The sequence below is a fragment of the Gobius niger genome (genome assembly GCF_951799975.1).
Source record: "Gobius niger genome assembly, chromosome: 9".
Classification (NCBI taxonomy): Eukaryota; Metazoa; Chordata; class Actinopteri; order Gobiiformes; family Gobiidae; genus Gobius; species Gobius niger.
Window position 1 is genome coordinate 21,195,419 of NC_136860.1, and position 17,102 is coordinate 21,212,520.

Here is a 17,102-nt window from a genome sequence, read left to right on the forward strand (position 1 = left end):
AATTTCACAAAATGAGCCATAGGAATATACAATGAAAATACTAAAAAATGTCTATGAAAGTGTTACTGTCAAGCTATACGGGACTGTACAAAGGTGATCATGTGCACTGGTCAGCGGAACATGCAGAAACCAACCTTTTAATAAGCCACTTTGCGTCCAGTCACATCCGTGAAGCCAAACTGGGCTCCAATGTAAAACATGACTAGGGCAAAATCTACTATGTGCATGGGTAATGTGCGGCATCAAAAGCTGTGATGAATCCGCAGTGAGACAAGGAATGATTACATAAAGATACATAAAGATACTACATTACGATCACAGAAGTGAGATTTGTTTTGGGAATTAACTTCTCTGTCGATCTGCTTTTGTTTCTGTCTTTTTCCATCTCCCTAAACAAAGACATAAATCAGTCAGCTGCAATTGCAAGTAAAAAAACATAACATAAAATCATACATATGGTCAGTTTTACCTTCTTTACTATTAACTACACCATCTCATACTGATTGGCTGTGATGATCCTGGACAGACAGCAAGCCAACAGCATGCCAATCAACTGAAAGACAAGACATACCATGTTTAAAAAACAACAGCGAGCAATCACACTTGTTGCAAAGTAGTACAATATTTTGTTGTGAAAAACAGTAGATACTTAAATTACTGTTGTAAATGTATAGTAAAAAGAGCAGAAAAAATGATTCTGCTGCATATTTAAAACACCTTTTTTTTCTATTTTTTTATTGCGAGTTATAAGGCAATTACAAAAAACAGACAACAGTGACTGCAAACACAGAAACAACAGATCGCAAGTAACTCGGAACCAAAAAACTAAAAATTTAGGCTGCATTGGTCGGCGTGTTGTGTGGTGGTGTGTGCGTGTGTAATGTAATGAAAAAATAGCGGAAATAAGAATAATTGCTATCATCGTTTAAAACACTTTTATAGAGGTGACACTGTATCATGATGGAAGTGAAAATAGAAATGCACAGAAATGACAGGACCCATCCCGGGCTGAGAATCAAAACTCCAACTAGTAGCTCAGGAGCTACCAGTAGCTCTTCAGGCTTTCCAAGTAGGTATCAAAAAACCTTCTGCATTTGTACATTAGCTCTATGAGTCCCATTTGAAGATTCATTTTCTTTTCGTTCTGAACACGTTGAACAGAATCTGCAAACATTCACTGTAGGTAAATATGCAAATATTAAGAAAAAGTTACTTCTTAAATTTTGTCACAAACATCCCATTTAGTTATGTCCAAGTATCTCCTGAGAAACAAAAGGATGGAGAGCCCTACTATAAGGTTAGGCTAACTGCTGCACCACTACACCACGCCATTTCAGTTTAGTTTCCCACTGCATATGAACAGTTATTGAGCAAACGAATCGAAGAATCTGCATCTGGTTTACAATGGTTTACAAACATTTTATTTTTATTTTATTGACCTTTATTTAATCAGGATAGTCCCACTGAGATTAAGAATCTCTTTTTAAGGGGAGTCCAGGCCCCAGAGGGGAATCTATTGTACATGTTTTTAGTGGTAGGGGAAACCGGAGTACCCGGAGGAAACCTACGCAGGCACGGGGAGAACATGCAAACTCCACACAGAAACAACCGCACAAAATGTGAAAAACTCACCTGAGAAAAGGCAATTCCAAACGTCACTCCAGCAATAATAGCCATGTTAGTTTCCATAAATGAAGTGACCAACTCGTAGCATCCCTGAAACGCAAGATTTTTGAGTGAGTTAGATTTGAGCAGGTCAGGGGATACATTTAGAATGCAGGTTAGGGGCAAAGGGGATATGTGAGAGAGTATCTGAGGGAGAAGTTAGCAGGTAGAGAAACAATTTGGTTAAAGCATCCAATATGACATAGTCTTATATGTAATAACATATATGTAACAACTAAGGGCCCAACTTACTTGGTGATAGACTTTGTTTGGGGCTACAGTTGCATTACGGAGGTCTTCTACGCTGCAGTCAGAGGCGTTGGAGCAGCAGCTAGCCGGAATACCATTGGATGGGTAATAGACACTGCCAAACCAAGTGGTGTAGTTGTACACACCACAGCAGCGAAGCTAAACATAACAAAAACAAAAACATACATTAAAGAAGAATATAGGCAAGGCTTTTCACATAACTTTACTGTAATAAGTTTTGTTTCAATTCTCACCCTCTGCTGCAAGTTGTCAACAGCACGGCTAGCTTCATCCTCAGCATTGTAGTTATGGACGGCATCAGTGTATGTCCTATGGAAGGTTCCTTTGATCTATGGTAAATATGCATAAACGTCCATGTGTTAAAAAAAAAACACTGTTTAAATTTAAAAATGGCATTGATCTTTTTCCCCCCTGTTGTGATTCTGACCTCATGGCGAAACACAAATCCAGAAATTCCAGCAACCAATTCAGCAAGGAAGACCAGGGATAGAAACATGGCATACTGAAAAGAGAATGGACCATGAAGAAGGATTTGCATAGTTTGCACTGTAACCTTTATCATTTCATTTGCCTAAATTTTGCTACTCATAATCAGACACATGCATTCAGTTGGCTCAGCCAACACACAAACGTGCACAAAGCGTGGCCAGTTCTATTGGAGACTTGATACCGTTGACCTAATCAGGGTCACCACTGCTCCTTCATTGTGAGACTCAAGCCAAACTAATCACCCTTTTCTTCCACTGCAACCCAACACCTCTGCACTGTCTGTGGGTCTCACCAGCTTCAGCATCCATGGGCTTCCTCGGCAGGTGGCAAAGCATCCGAAAAGGCCAAAGACGATGATGACAGTCCCGGTGCCGATGAGGACGTAGGGAGCGTTGGTGGAGTTGTCAGCGATCAAAGAGATGTACGGGCCAAGCATTAACTTCCCCCATACTCCAACTGCCAGCAGGATGGCTCCAGTGATCTGCAGGGCAACAGAAAGGAGCGAATAAGACATCACATGCCATTATCTATGCAATTGTGCCGCTGCTCGGTTGCGAGAGTGGAGGTGAAAGAGGATCAAGGTGGAACAAGGAAGAACAGCAATTAGGAGACAGAGAATACAAAACCATCTGAAGACTGTGTAGAAATAATCTCATCTTTATGAAAATTAATGTACAAAAAGGGAGAATAGGGGACCAGTCAAAGCAAGTCATTGATGCAAGGCGCAAAGCTTTCTCCTGTTTCACAACTCATTGGCATTTCAAATGAAGGCTATGAAAAAAGAGAGGGTGTTGTCTGAGGCAGCTGGAGCCTGTGTGGCTCAGCTGATCCTGTCTTACTGTCAACAGCAGCGTGAGGGGACAGTGATGTGAGGGAACAGCGTTAGGTGCTTTGGGTAATAATTGCTTAATAAAAGAGTATTGTTTTAATCAGGCCAAGTCTTCATGGATTTTGTTTTGAATTTGTTTGTTAGGAAGACAACTCAAAATGTTGCGTTGTTTGAAGGAGAATGTTTTTATATGTCACAAAAATACAGTAACACACTACAAGCTGCCGTGATCTGAAGCTCATAATGTTTACTACCAACAACTTTTGAACTTTGTCCTGTTGACTGGGTGTGTGTCTGCAGGTTCCAAAGATTCTACTATTGACAGAACTCCTACAGTAAACATAGATATAGGCCTAGCTATTGAACCAGGCTTTGCGCTATAGTCTATAATCTCATTAAGTGGGGTTTGAAAATACAACCCTTACATTTACTATTGCCCTTTTTTTGAATCTCATGCAAACTGTGCACACTTATTATTATACGTTCTGTACAGTAAAACTTGGCAAATTGAGGATAGTGGAAACAAGATGGTAGAATGTGTCGTGTGAAGATAAAAACAATAATAATGTACACGGCAGAACATAAAGAAGAAAGAAAGAACATTTAAACACAATATGCATTTACTGTAGGTTTGGTACGACTGCATCTGCCAACTGGACAATATATACGACATATAACATTTGATTAAAGCGGTTGCTTAATGTGACACCGGCACAGTGGCTGAGCGATGTGCCTTCTGGCCTCACAGCAAGAAGGTCCTGGGTTCAATTCCTGGACGGTGCAGACTTTTCTTTGTGGAGTTTGCATATTTCTCTCCACGCGTCTAGATGGGTTTCCTCTGGGTGGTCCGGTTTCGCTGCACTGCGGTCGCCCACTGCTCCTTACGGGTTTGCCCCAGTGGCATCGAACGATAGGTCAAATGCGGTGGACACATTTCCCTACAGCCAACCACATCATATTCAGTCTTACTTCTCTTCTTTCTGGACTGTAAAGTTACCACCATGGGCTTTGAAGTAGGAAATGCAACACTATTGGGCTGAGATTTCAGAGAGCATTCCTCTAGAGATCACGATGTACCTACTGTTTATGGTCACTGTTAGTCACCAGATATGTGACAGTCTTAGAGCTGCTGCTGTTGTGTACAATTGATAGATAACTCGTCGGTACCTAGTGTTCATTGTAAGCGCCAGCAAAGGGACTGCGTTCAAAGGGGAAGGTTCCGTCATCTGAACGTTATGTCTGTTACTGAATTCCAAGCAGCTTTGGGCCCCCTTCTCGTCCACCATGGTGCAGAGCGCGAAGCCCCCTGCGCGTTTTGTTTGAAATTCAATGCTTGGCCGCCCACCCTGGTTACAGCTTGGGGTTTAAAACGGGTCACCCCTCCGTTGCTCCCCTCTCTGTGCTCTAATAAAGACACAGAAGGTGCAATGATAAAATATGCTGGCAAGGACACGACGCAGACACCACCACACGCTCTGCTTTTAGCCTTCTTTAAGTATGCCTCACACACATAATCTGCTACGACAAGTTAATGACAGTCACGGCACAGCGTGACATGGATGCATGCCCTCTCCGTCGCCCACTGTGCCAGTTCTCACTCTCTTTAACCTAAGGCAGAAAAACAACAGGTAGTAGGTCTGGATGATACGAAGGGATAAAATAGCGATAACATTACAATACTGTGATGTTCTACTGAACCGTTTCATTCAGCTAAATTTAAGTGTGATTTATTTCTGAAATTAAATTGTGTCAAAGCAAGACTACAGCTGGAGAAAATCAAGTCCAAATTGAAGCTAAAATTCCCATGCATTTCTGGCTGTTTTAAATCTCAGCCAAATGGAAGACTTCCGTGATTTTGCAATATACAGTGGCTTCTTTCGATATGAATATGGCGTAATCTAACATGGCGATGCCTATAATTTCACCATATATTGTTCAGCAGGTCCTCTCTATCGCCCGCTATGCCAGCTCTTGCACTCCTTAACCCAAGGGAGAAAAGTACCAGGGCACTATGAGGCAGAGGCACTCCAGACATCTGAAACTTGATGCAATGGATGGATGGCAGAGCAAGGAGACCAACCAATCCTAAATATAAAAGTGGATATCTGTGACAGCAGACCACATGGCTACGGCGTGGAGAGTTGCAACAGCCAGCAGCTTCTCTACATGACTTGGCAAACATGATTTTGAGCGACAAAGTCATATTTCCAGCCGTTATGATGAACGTAAAGACAAACAATTCCCAAACAATGCACGAGGAGTCCTATCATCACATCCCAGGAGGTTATTTAAACACATTATTGACAGCAACAACAGATTTGTCAAAGGCACAAAACACAATGAATAGAATAGTGACAGTGCATTGACAGTATGATCAAGGATTAAAAGCAGTCTAATAAACACCATGCTTTTATTAGTAACTGCAGTACAAACCACTTGAAAGGCTAATGTGACCAAGTTTACATTGCAAATATCTAAGGCTAGTTGGGTATGCAAAATAAATGTAGCGTATAATTCTGTGGCCTATTTGGAAAATGTGCCAACAACCTGAACGGGAAATACAAAGTAGCAGTTTCATTCATACAGCAGCCTACGCACGAAGCTTTTATCGCGCAAGGCTTTGGATGAGGAGAAAACCTGTCGTTTTTATTCTCTCCGTTTGGCTTAATGGTGCAGGGTCTCTTTAAGAGCATATGGGAACGTTCCGAAACGTCTAATGGCGATGTGTTCTCCACATAACAAATGCTAAAAATGCGAGATAAATTGTTGCGGTCATGTTAACATCACAAAGCCGCGCTAACGACCATGATGCTATGTGAGCTATCTGCCAGGCAACTAACGCCCAGCTCAGACCAAATTAAAATCCTTACATAAAGCCATATCATAACACAGCACGCATTTACTGCAAAAAATAAAAATTGAAAGGCCTCTGGCTCAATCTGCCTCGTTTTTTCACCATACGCCATCGTTTGGGCGATGATGCTTTGACCACCGTTTTTTCACCAAACGCACAACAAAAACAGCGGCACATAACTGAGACTGCAGCAGGCGGCCTAACCTATGCGGGGTTATTCGCACGACTGCAAAAAGATACATACCCAAAAGACGAAGGAGTACACGATGAGGAGCGTTTTAAGACAGGTGATGACCGGTTTGGTCTCCATTGTGAGTATCTCGAGCCAGTGTGGTGATGGAGAGAGAGGGGCGAACACAAGTCTCGATCTGTCGCGCTGCAACCACGCGCTGATGCAGCCACAGCGTCACGGGGCGAAGCAGCAACCAGAGCAGGTTTCTCTCACTTTTACTGATGTACAGGATGAACTGAGTGCGCCTTCTTTCCCACGACATAGCGTATTACTGATGGAAATTGTTACCCATTTTGGTGATTACAATATTACAGCATTTTATTGGGCATACAGCACAATATATTAGAGTGGGGTAAGTTTGTTGACTACTAGACAGTGTGTGGTATTACTACACATTTTAATCCCATATCTATCGCACAATGCGCAGTAAGTAGTTTCCTTTGAATATATATTTAAAATAAATCAATCAATCAATCAATCAATCAATCAATCAATCAATCAATCAATCAATCAATCAATCAATCAATCAATCAATCAATCAATCAAAAATGTATTTGTTTAGCATGTTACAACAGCCAAAGGTGCACTTTTAAATAATATTCAATTATTCAATTGACAAGTAAAAAAAAAAAAAAATAGTATACAGAGTAAAGCATAGTCTAAGATTTCAGATAACAGCCTCTAGTCATATATCAAAATGTCTGACTTAGTTGTGTGGAATTGATTTCAGGATATTTTTGTACAGTTTACTCAGTTGTCGTTATAAAACCCTGCTTGATTTATTTGACTTAAATCCAACAAATACAAACAAGTGTATTTCAGTAAAGTACTTTCAATAAGAATACATAATGTTCATCCCTCAGAAGTTACATTCTGATAAGCATTTCATCATGTGAAGTTACACTCTTATAGCTGACAGCAGAAGACCTGCTAAAGCTGAGACTACAGTGATTAGTTGTGACCCAGATGGAAGCATGTATTGTGCAGTTGCAACTTACAAACTTTCACAAATGGAAAATAACTGTTGCATATATATATATATATATATATATATATATATATATATATATATATATATATATATATATATATATATATATTATATATATATATATATATGGGCATATGGGAGAAGGAGGCAGCACACAACAGTGATGCACAGTGGCTGGTGGCTCTGAGAGAGGACCACAGCAACCTCCCTGAACAGAATCCAGTTACCATCACAGTGGCAGACGTCCAAGAAAGAGCCTCAGGTATGAAAAATTGGACAGCACCAGGCCCTGACATGATACACGCCTACTGGCTTAAGAAACTCACGGCTCTCCATGAGCGCTTGGCAGCACAAATGAACCAGCTGCTGAGGGATGGGAATCACCCTGAATGGTTAACCGAAGGGCGCACAATCCTGATCCTGAAGGATCCCTCAAAGGGTACAGTCCCATCCAACTATCGGCCAATAACCTGCCTCTCCACAACGTGGAAGCTCATGTCCGGCACCATAGCGGCTAAGATAAGTAAGCACATAGATCAATACATGAGCACAGCTCAGAAGGGAATTGGTAAAGATACCAGAGGTGCCAAACACCAGCTCCTGGTAGACAGAGCAGTCGCTCGAGACTGCAGAACCCGACACACTAACCTGAGCACTGCCTGGATTGATTACAAGAAAGCCTACGACTCAATGCCACATACTTGGATCATTGAATGCCTGGAGCTATAGAACATCAACAGGACTCTAAGAGCCTTCATTGCAAACTCAAAGTCTCCATCAAATGTGGCATATCCCAAGGAGACGCCCTGTCCCCACTGCTGTTCTGCATAGGTCTGAACCCCCTCAGCCAAATAATCAACAAGACTGGCTATGGATACCGACTCAGGAACGGGGCCACCATCAGTCACCTCCTCTACATGGATGACATCAAGCTGTATGCTAAGATTGAGCGAGACATCGACTCACTGATCCAGACCACCCGGATATACAGTGCAGACATTGGGATGTCATTCGGACTAGAGAAGTGTGGTCGGATGGTGACTAAGAGAGGGAAGGTAGTCCACACAGAAGGGGTCTCACTCCCAGAAGGAACAATAGCAGACATTGAGGACAGTTACAAGTACCTCGGAATCCCACAAGCAAATGGCAACCTCGAAGAGGTGACAAGGAAAGCGGCTATGGCCAAATACCTCCAACGAGTAAGGCAGGTCCTAAGAAGCCAGCTCAATGGCAAGAACAAGTCCCGGGCAATAAACAGCTACGCCCTACCAGTAATCAGATACCCTGCAGGAATAATAAGCTGGCCAAAGGATGAGATACAGACCACAGATGTTAAGACGCGAAAGCTCCTAACCATGCACGGAGGGTTCCACCCCAAATCCAGCACCCTGAGACTGTACGCTAGCCGTAGGGAAGGAGGCCGAGGACTAGTGAGTGTGAGAGCCACTATCCAGGATGAAACATCCAAGATCCATAAGTACATCAAGGACAAGGCTCCGACAGATGACGTGCTCAGTGAATGTCTCAGACAATGGGGAACAGAAGATGAGGTGCTGGAGGTCCCGTCATGGGAGGACAAGCCCCTACACGGCATGTACCACCGAAACATAACTGAAGTGGCGGATATACAGAAATCCTACCAATGGCTAGACAGAGCCGGACTAAAGGACAGCACAGAGGCACTCATCATGGCTGCACAGGAGCAGGCCTTGAGCACCAGAGCAATAGAGGCCCAGATCTACCACACCAGACAAGACCCCAGGTGTAGACTGTGCAAAGAGGCCAATGAGACAATCCAGCACATAACTGCAGGGTGTAAGATGCTGGCAGGGAAAGCTTACATGGAGCGCCATAACCAAGTGGCTGGTATAGTGTACAGGAACATCTGTGCAGAATATGGGCTGGAAACCCCAAGGTCAAAGTGGGAAACACCTCCAAAGGTGGTAGAGAATGACCGAGCCAAGATCCTGTGGGACTTCCAGATACAGACGGACAAAATGGTAATGGCGAACCAACCGGACATTGTGGTGGTGGACAAAGAGCAGAAGAAAGCCATTGTGGTCGACATAGCAATACCAAGCGACTTCAACATCAGGAAAAAGGAACACGAGAAACTAGAGAAATACCAGGGGCTCAGAGAAGAGCTGGAGAAAACCTGGAGGGTGAAGGCATCAGTGGTGCCCGTGGTCGTTGGGGCACTCGGGGCAGTGACCCCCAAACTGGAGGAGTGGCTCCAGCAGATCCCAGGAAATACATCAGACATCTCGGTCCAGAAAAGTGCAGTTCTAGGAACAGCAAAGATACTGCGCAGAACCCTCAAGCTCCCTGGCCTCTGGTAGAGGACCCGAGCAGGAGGAAAAAGAGAGACCGCCCGCGGAGGGTGAGGAAGAGTTTTTATACATATATACACATATATATATTTTCCTTTTTAATGTCAGTTTATAAAATAATGCAGTGCAGAATTTCAAAAGGTTGTTGATATTTTGTTAGTTTATAGTTAATTTATGTTTGACCTTTATTTAACCAGGAAAGTCCCACTGAGATTAAGAATCTCTTTTTCAGGGGAGTCCTGGCCCCAGAAGGGAACCTATTGTAAATGTTTTTGTGGTGGGGAAATCGGTGTACCCAGAGGAAACCTACGCAGACACGGGGAGAACATCCAAACTCCAAACAGAAAGGCCACGTCCATGTGGGAATCGAACCCGGGACCTTTTAGCCCCAATTGTAATAATTCACTCTGTCGAAAATAATCTATCTCTTAGATTTATCAAATAGCAAATAGCAATGGCCCTTGGCTAAATACTGATCTAAAGCAGTATATTACAACAAATTGAAATTTCTGTGTTTAATTTTTTAGTTTAATAGACACACTTTGGAGGCCCAGGGGCCTTTGATTCCACTTTGGGAACCACTAGTATACAGTATGACAAATTGGCAGGAATTTGCCAAGTAAAATGGAGAATATCTTTAATATAAACACAGAAGACGTAGGAATTGCATGGAAAAACACAGGAGCATGTCCGGTGTTGAGTCAACACCACAAACAACAGACAAAGGGGGTTCATTAAAACTTAAAGATGCTCTCAAAAAGAACACAGGCCTCTAAGCCACACATATTTGCACAATCACAATAAAAAAATATAATACAGTAAACGTTGCTTTGTTCAGAGTTTGTGGTATGCTGATTAGCTTTTTTCCCATAATACTTCAGATTAGCTTTTTCCCAATAATACGGTACTTCAGATTTAAGAGGGATGGATAAATAGAAGACAAAATACAAACAATCTTGTAAAACCAAAACCAAAGAAAACCCACATAGGGCAAATTTAAACACTGAATAAAACAATTGCATTTAATTTAACTATAACACTTTTTCAAGTACAAGCCATGAGTAGGACTAAAAGTGTGCAACTTTCGATTCAAAACAAAAAGACTGACGGGGTCATTTATTAAGGCAGGTGCTAAATAGCGAGTGCAAGCTCAAAGATAAAATATGCTATTTCATAGGCATGTTGCATTTAATCTATCATTTGATGATGCATGTATTACAGTAATAGGGCCCCAAATCTTATATGTAAATAAGACGATGCTGTGTAAGTAGAAAATGCATAAATCACTCTGCTGATGATCCACTTTTGCATGTGCTACTCACTTTGCACATGTGCAAACGCTTAGTAAATGACCCCCTAAGACCTCTAACCAAGTCAGATATTAAATTCTTTTTCACTATTAGTGAATGTATGAAAGAGTACTCCTCACTAGAGCTGGAAATCTGGAAACTGCACAATACTTTCATTCAATCAAAACCCGATGGGACCCGGTGGGTTCGGGTCGGTCGGGTCGAGATGTCGCATGACAGTTTGGTTTGGGTCGGGTCAAGCTTCAAGAATCTCATTATAATTTCAAATGAAAATTTTGGGCTTGGGCCGACAATTCAAGTTACTTGTTTGGGCTCGGGTCGGGGTCGGCTTTATGCCCTTGCTACAGCCTAACTTGTGATTGGCTACATGAACTGTCAATCAAACTATAAGGGTATGCATGCATTGAGTCCTTCGTCACAGCCCCGACTAGTGCTGATCGGAGTGAAGTGCTTGCTGGTATGTTTCTGTTATTTTGAGCCAGAAGCACCTGTCTTTAAACTGAACCAAACTCTCCCATCCAGGCTTCATACTTCTCCAGATCGGCTGCAGAGACTGATTTGGAGATTTTCTTCAGAGTAAGGGTGAAGTCCTCCATAGTCACAGGCATCTGCAGCTCATCCTTGGACAGTGCTCTGATCTCTTCAGGGCTCAGTCCCTGGATTCGACGTCGCATAGCCATCATGGAAGCATCCCTAAACAGGAAAGACATACACCATTTATTTACTGACATATCCAATGTGATATTAATACAAGGCAATATTTGTCATAATTTTGCTTCAAGCGTAGCAATATTTAGTGTATTCACTACAGAGAAAGTACATCCCAATAAAATACCTGGCATTCACAGCATGATTAGGAAAGTATTTAAAGGGTAAATCTTAGGTGTAAAGCCCCTAGCACGTAATTAAATGTTGTACAAATAAGTGAGGATGGCAACTGTTAATGATTTGTAGTCAGCACAGCAGTCATGACACAGTTCATATGTATTGCTATTAAGCGCACCTGCAGACATTGGTAATGTCAGCTCCAGAGTAACCGCCGATTTTTTCCGCTATGAGGTCCAGATCCACATCATCTGCCAACTCCACTTCTCTCAAGTTAATTTTCAACAGTTCCACTCTACCCATGGCTATGGACAAACAGGAAGAAATTAATTGAATTGTCACATGACGAATACAATCATTTTATGATAAAAAAACAAAAACAAAAACATGAATTGTTGGAAACACAAGCACTACCTGTGGGCAGAGGGATGTAAATGCGTTTTTCCAAGCGCCGCCGTAATGCTTCGTCAATGTCCCATGGGAAATTTGTGGCAGCAAGAACCATAACCATCTTTGAAGGGTCATCACTCTCCATTGCTCCCCCGACGCCTGGTCAACATACAACACAAAATAGGTCATACCAGAGGGAGACATATTCTTAGATTTAGGACTCCCTAAATGTTCGGTATTTTCTCCGGGCTGGGCTAATTCAAATAACTGCCACCATAGAAACTGGTTAGAAATAACAAAAAAACGGTTTCTAATTCTGATGTTTATATTATTTTGATTGAGGATCAGAAGAACAGCACGTCTTGAATAAGATTTTCAATTTTTCGCTCACAAAATAGAACACTGTTGCATGAAATAACTTTAACCATGCATCAGGGTTGTCAGTTAAAATGATGTCTTCAAATTAAAACCATTGCTGTTAATGTCCCTTATGGAATTTACAATCAGTATGACCATCAGTGCCACTATTGGCAAGTACAACTACAGTACTGAATAAAATAATAATTTTCTTTATCCTCGCCTAACTTTTTTGATGAAAATAAAGGTCTACGTAGCTTCTTTAAAAGGCACAACCATAATTTCTATTGTAATTTGAAATATCATAGAGCCACTTCACTCCTCCAATGATGCAGACCCTCTCTTGTCTTTCCCACTGAAAGAGCAGCTCTGGTGGCATTAGAGTTGAGGTTCTGTCTGTTAAAATTGGGATTTTCATGAAGAATTAAGCGTAAAATTCTACATGGACGATGCAGATTTTTTTCCGGACCCATCCCATCCAATTCTGCAGGAATATCGCAGATCTGGCAATCCTGCTTTTCATAATTTGTTTTAAACCAAACATTAAACAGTTTAATAATTAAATTCACATTCATTAAAAGCAGATAGAAAAACTTCATAAATGTGACCATTTAGAATTTTATTATCATGGTAAGTGAAAATACTGCAAAAATCCATCACGGCATGTGTCAACATCCTTGCTAAAACATGAGTCTGTAATTTAGTGAGTTTCTAATCATTTTACAATGATCATCCACTTCGGATCCTCTTTTTCAGAAAGGATAAAATTGTAGAAAATAAATGTTTAGGCATATATTTTTCTTTTATTTCATAAAGCTCTTACCATCCATTTGAACCAACAGTTCTGATTTGACCCTGCGACTAGCCTCATGTTCATCAGACGTTCCTCTCCTCCCACATATTGAATCAATTTCATCAATGAAGATTGTTGTTGGTGCATAAAACCGAGCCTTAGAAAAAAAAGGTGGTTTAGAAAAATCGATTCCTCTGCTGGTATTTGCACGATGGTATGAACTCTATAATGTGACGAGAAGACTTACCATTTCAAAGAGTAAGCGCACAAGCTTTTCGGACTCGCCTCGATATTTGGAGGTGAGCGTCGAGGACGACACATTGAAAAAAGTAGTTCCACATTCAGTTGCTACAGCTTTTGCTAGCATTGTCTTGCCTGTCCCCGGTGGGCCCACCATTAATACACCCTAAAGAAGAAATTAAATTATTTAAAAATAGGACAGCTAGTGACATTTAGACTATTTTAACAACAGCCAACAAACAACAAAAACAAATACAGTATAAAGATTAGAATAGACAACTTATTGCCCTGACAAAGACATGCGTACGTGTTGAAACATGTAGGTTGTCCATGCTAATAAAGGACTCCGGGTACTCCGGTTTCCCCTACCACTAAAAACATGTACAATAGGTGAATCCTCCAGCTAGGTCATTCTGGCCATCAGCCTGGCTCCGCATCTGGAGATGGGTCCCTGGGCGCGGTACTGCTGTCGCCCACTGCTCCTTACGGGACACCCCAGCGGCGTCAAAGGATGGGTCAAATGCAGAGGACAAATTTTGTTGTAGAGTTGTTGTATAATGACAAATAAAGCACCTTAACCTTCTGTGTTGCATGAGACACTTGATAAAACAAAGTAAGGTCTGCACACAAAGCATATTAGCTCAATTATACATGGATACATCAGACGAATAAAGAGCTTTGTGCGGTTTAAATAACCCATAAAGAATTAACCCTCACATGATGGGCCTAAGGGTGAAGACCTCACATGATGACGTGCTCAGAACAAGCGTTGACTATCTATTTGCTAATATTGATAAGAAAGCTATTTTTAAAATCATTGTATGTAATAGATGTCTTAGAGTAAAATCTAAGAAATTACCAGAATTTTTAAAGGTGCTATGGAACCTTTCATAACCTTTTAATGACCCAATGGCTGTATAGGTCATGTATAGGCGCCTTTGCTTTCCATCGCAGTAGCTTGTACAATTCTCCAGGATAAATTGTCTTTGGGCTTCTGGAAGGTTTTCTGAATGTAAAGTATGTGTAAACCCTGAAAACAATTGATCCTGGGGCGTCCTAGAGGCCACCGTGATGGTTAGCAAAGGCACCATGCTCACCCCCCATACAGCTGCTGGATCAAATATGCACAAATATCATGGTTCTTTTCACATAAAAAGTTCCATAATGTACCTTTAAATACTCTTCTTTTTCTTTTAAAATTCCATTTTCAAGATTTATTAACAATTCAACTGTCCAGTTGTCTATAGTCCCAAGGAAACACTTACTGTACAGTATATTCCATGCACAACTGTGTGTGCAACAATTTGCGAGTGAATATGAGTGAATTGGTGTTTGAATGTGTATGTGACATTTAAATTTGGTCAACTAGTTTATTTTATTTATTTTTTTGCTAGGTTTATACAGCACGGCATATGAGGCTGCATATTCTAAAAATAGCAACGTAAGTGCATGTATTTGCGTGTGCTACCTTCCAGGGGCGACGAATGCCCTTGAAGAAATCGGGCATCCACATGGGTAGGACCACAGCTTCTCTCAGCAGCTTTTTAGCATCTTCTAGATCAGCGATGTCATCCCTATACATAGATATTTCAGTCAGCAATTTTCATTTTGACAAATGCGTAAATTCAAAATGAGGATTAATTTTACAATACCAATGAACATTCGGGTTTCGTGAAACAATATCTCTCTCCAGAGAATCAACAAGGTCACTGTCATATCCTGTGCCATCAAACTTTTTCTCCACATCTCCTTGTGGTTCTCCAGGCACCTTCTTTGCTGGCTACGAAAAATGTTAGTAGATAAAAGATTCTAAACAAGATTCTAAATGGCACCAATGTTTATCATTAAGTTAAATCAATTACCTTGTCCTCTTTAAACTTGGCTCTGGCGTCTCTATTCCCTGGTCGTTCTGCTCTTGGTTTGTCCTGACCACGATTTACAGGCCCAGCCCCTCGATGCTGTAATGCAGGGGAGTCTTTCTTCTGCTGCTTTACACCACTGTTGGGGCGCTTAAGTGGAATAGGATTTCTATAGGCAGATAAATGTAACCTCAAAGTCATAGTTTTAAACAATTGTACAGCATACAGGTCTCAGAACCGCCGGCTGACAGTGTAAATGCTAATAAAAGTGTGCTGACCTTACACATAAATATTACAAGCAAATCTACTTTCTCTAGTAGTTTCCTTGAACCACTAACATTATCCATTGTAAAACAATGTCATTGATGGAATTTTGTTGTGTAACATAGAGATAAGTAATAACTGAGAAAATGCAAGCCTTAGTGCAGAAATTAAATATATATAAAAAAGTATATAAAGTATATAAAGATGCTCATACTATAGAGCAGGTATGATATATATACCAATAGTTTCTTTCTACTTTCTACATTATGAAATGATGTGCATTATAGAAAAGGTACATTTGATGTTACTTATCTATATTACTGATACTCACTTGTGCTCTGCTGGAGTGGGAGGGGGCCACACTGCTGGGTCCTCAGATCTCTCTTCTGATAGGGGCATGAGGAGGTCTACTGGCTTTTCCGACTTAAAGCTCTCAAGAGTCCCCATTATGCTTTTGACTTGCTCATACTCCTCAATTAGTTCTTGCCTCACCTATAGCAAAGACGAGCTGGTGAAACATGTAATAACAGCGGTGGGTAGAGTAGCCAAAATATTTACTCAAGGAAGAGTAACGTTTCAAATAATCTTACTCATGTAGAAGTAAAAAAAAAAACAGTGGCCCAAATAGTAACTCAAGTAGTAAAAAAGTACATGGAGCAAATTTGACTTGAGTAACAGTTTGAGCGTAAAAGCTTGATTTATGTTTCAGTAGTGACATAAAATATGAGAAATATAACATGAAATAATGTCAAAGTTGTAATATTTTCAAAGAAAATACCATAAAAACAAAAGAAATCAGTATGGAGAATTAATTAACAAAACAAAGCATATTTTGTATGCATCAAAATGAAGATTTGTCACTTTAAGATTTACTCACAGTGGCAGGAGTTACTTTTTTGTTTAACTCTAAGCAAGAGTACATATATACATTTTAATATTACTCAAGCAGAAGTAAAAAGCACAGTATGAAATAATATTTGCGAAAGTAAAATGACCTCAAAAAGTTACGTACTTGAGTAAATGTAACTGAGTACTTCCCACCTCTGATAACAGAATACTCATCCTCTGGCATGTCCCGCCTCTTACCTGTAGCCATTTGACTTTGAGTGCGGGATCTTTGAGAGATTGACAGTGCTTGTGAATCTGCTGAATAACCCCTTGGTAATACACCATGGAGGAGTCATAGTTTCCCAAAAGAGCGTATTCGCGCCCCTTCTTGGCATTATCACAAATATCAGGAATGTTCATCCTTACAACAAATTAAAAACAAAACAACAATACAATAAATAAATATAATAACATGAAGTGCAGATTATGCAAATTGGAAATCACAATAAATCTCTCTCCCTTGGACTAATGGGTGTTCGAAACATACGCCAGGAAGTAAACACTCCTCCGCATATC

General features: G+C 40.9%; 2 protein-coding genes across 2 annotated transcripts; both read right to left on the minus strand.

Annotated features, from left to right (window-relative positions):
• Positions 1-478: 478 nt before the first annotated feature.
• tspan7 (tetraspanin 7) lies at positions 479-6,536 on the minus strand. Its single transcript, XM_079562429.1, has 7 exons — positions 6,352-6,536; positions 2,717-2,905; positions 2,363-2,437; positions 2,169-2,264; positions 1,918-2,073; positions 1,633-1,716; positions 479-553 (listed from the first exon to the last, which is right to left on the minus strand). Exons 1-7 carry the CDS (start codon positions 6,415-6,417, stop codon positions 485-487), a joined length of 735 nt encoding a protein of 244 aa, XP_079418555.1. The 5' UTR covers positions 6,418-6,536; the 3' UTR covers positions 479-484.
• A 4,675-nt stretch (positions 6,537-11,211) lies between these two features.
• Positions 11,212-16,946, minus strand: katnal1 (katanin p60 subunit A-like 1; the record flags this gene model as incomplete). The annotated part of the gene is made up of 10 exons (XM_079563185.1): positions 11,212-11,663; positions 11,974-12,100; positions 12,210-12,344; positions 13,366-13,492; positions 13,583-13,741; positions 15,044-15,149; positions 15,228-15,355; positions 15,438-15,603; positions 16,030-16,190; positions 16,785-16,946. The coding sequence occupies 10 exons, from the start codon at positions 16,944-16,946 to the stop codon at positions 11,465-11,467; spliced, it is 1,470 nt and encodes a 489-aa protein (XP_079419311.1). The 3' UTR covers positions 11,212-11,464.
• Positions 16,947-17,102: the final 156 nt, after the last annotated feature.

Coding starts and splice junctions, on each gene's coding strand:
- tspan7 (XM_079562429.1), bottom strand. CDS start 6,417: ATGGAGACCAAACCGGTCATCACCTGTCTTAAAACGCTCCTCATCGTG. Junction 2,906..6,351: donor TGTACTCCTTCGTCTTTTGG/GTATGTATCTTT, acceptor GTTGCCCTGCAG/ATCACTGGAGCCATCCTGCT. Junction 2,438..2,716: donor GCCCATGGATGCTGAAGCTG/GTGAGACCCACA, acceptor TTCTCTTTTCAG/TATGCCATGTTTCTATCCCT.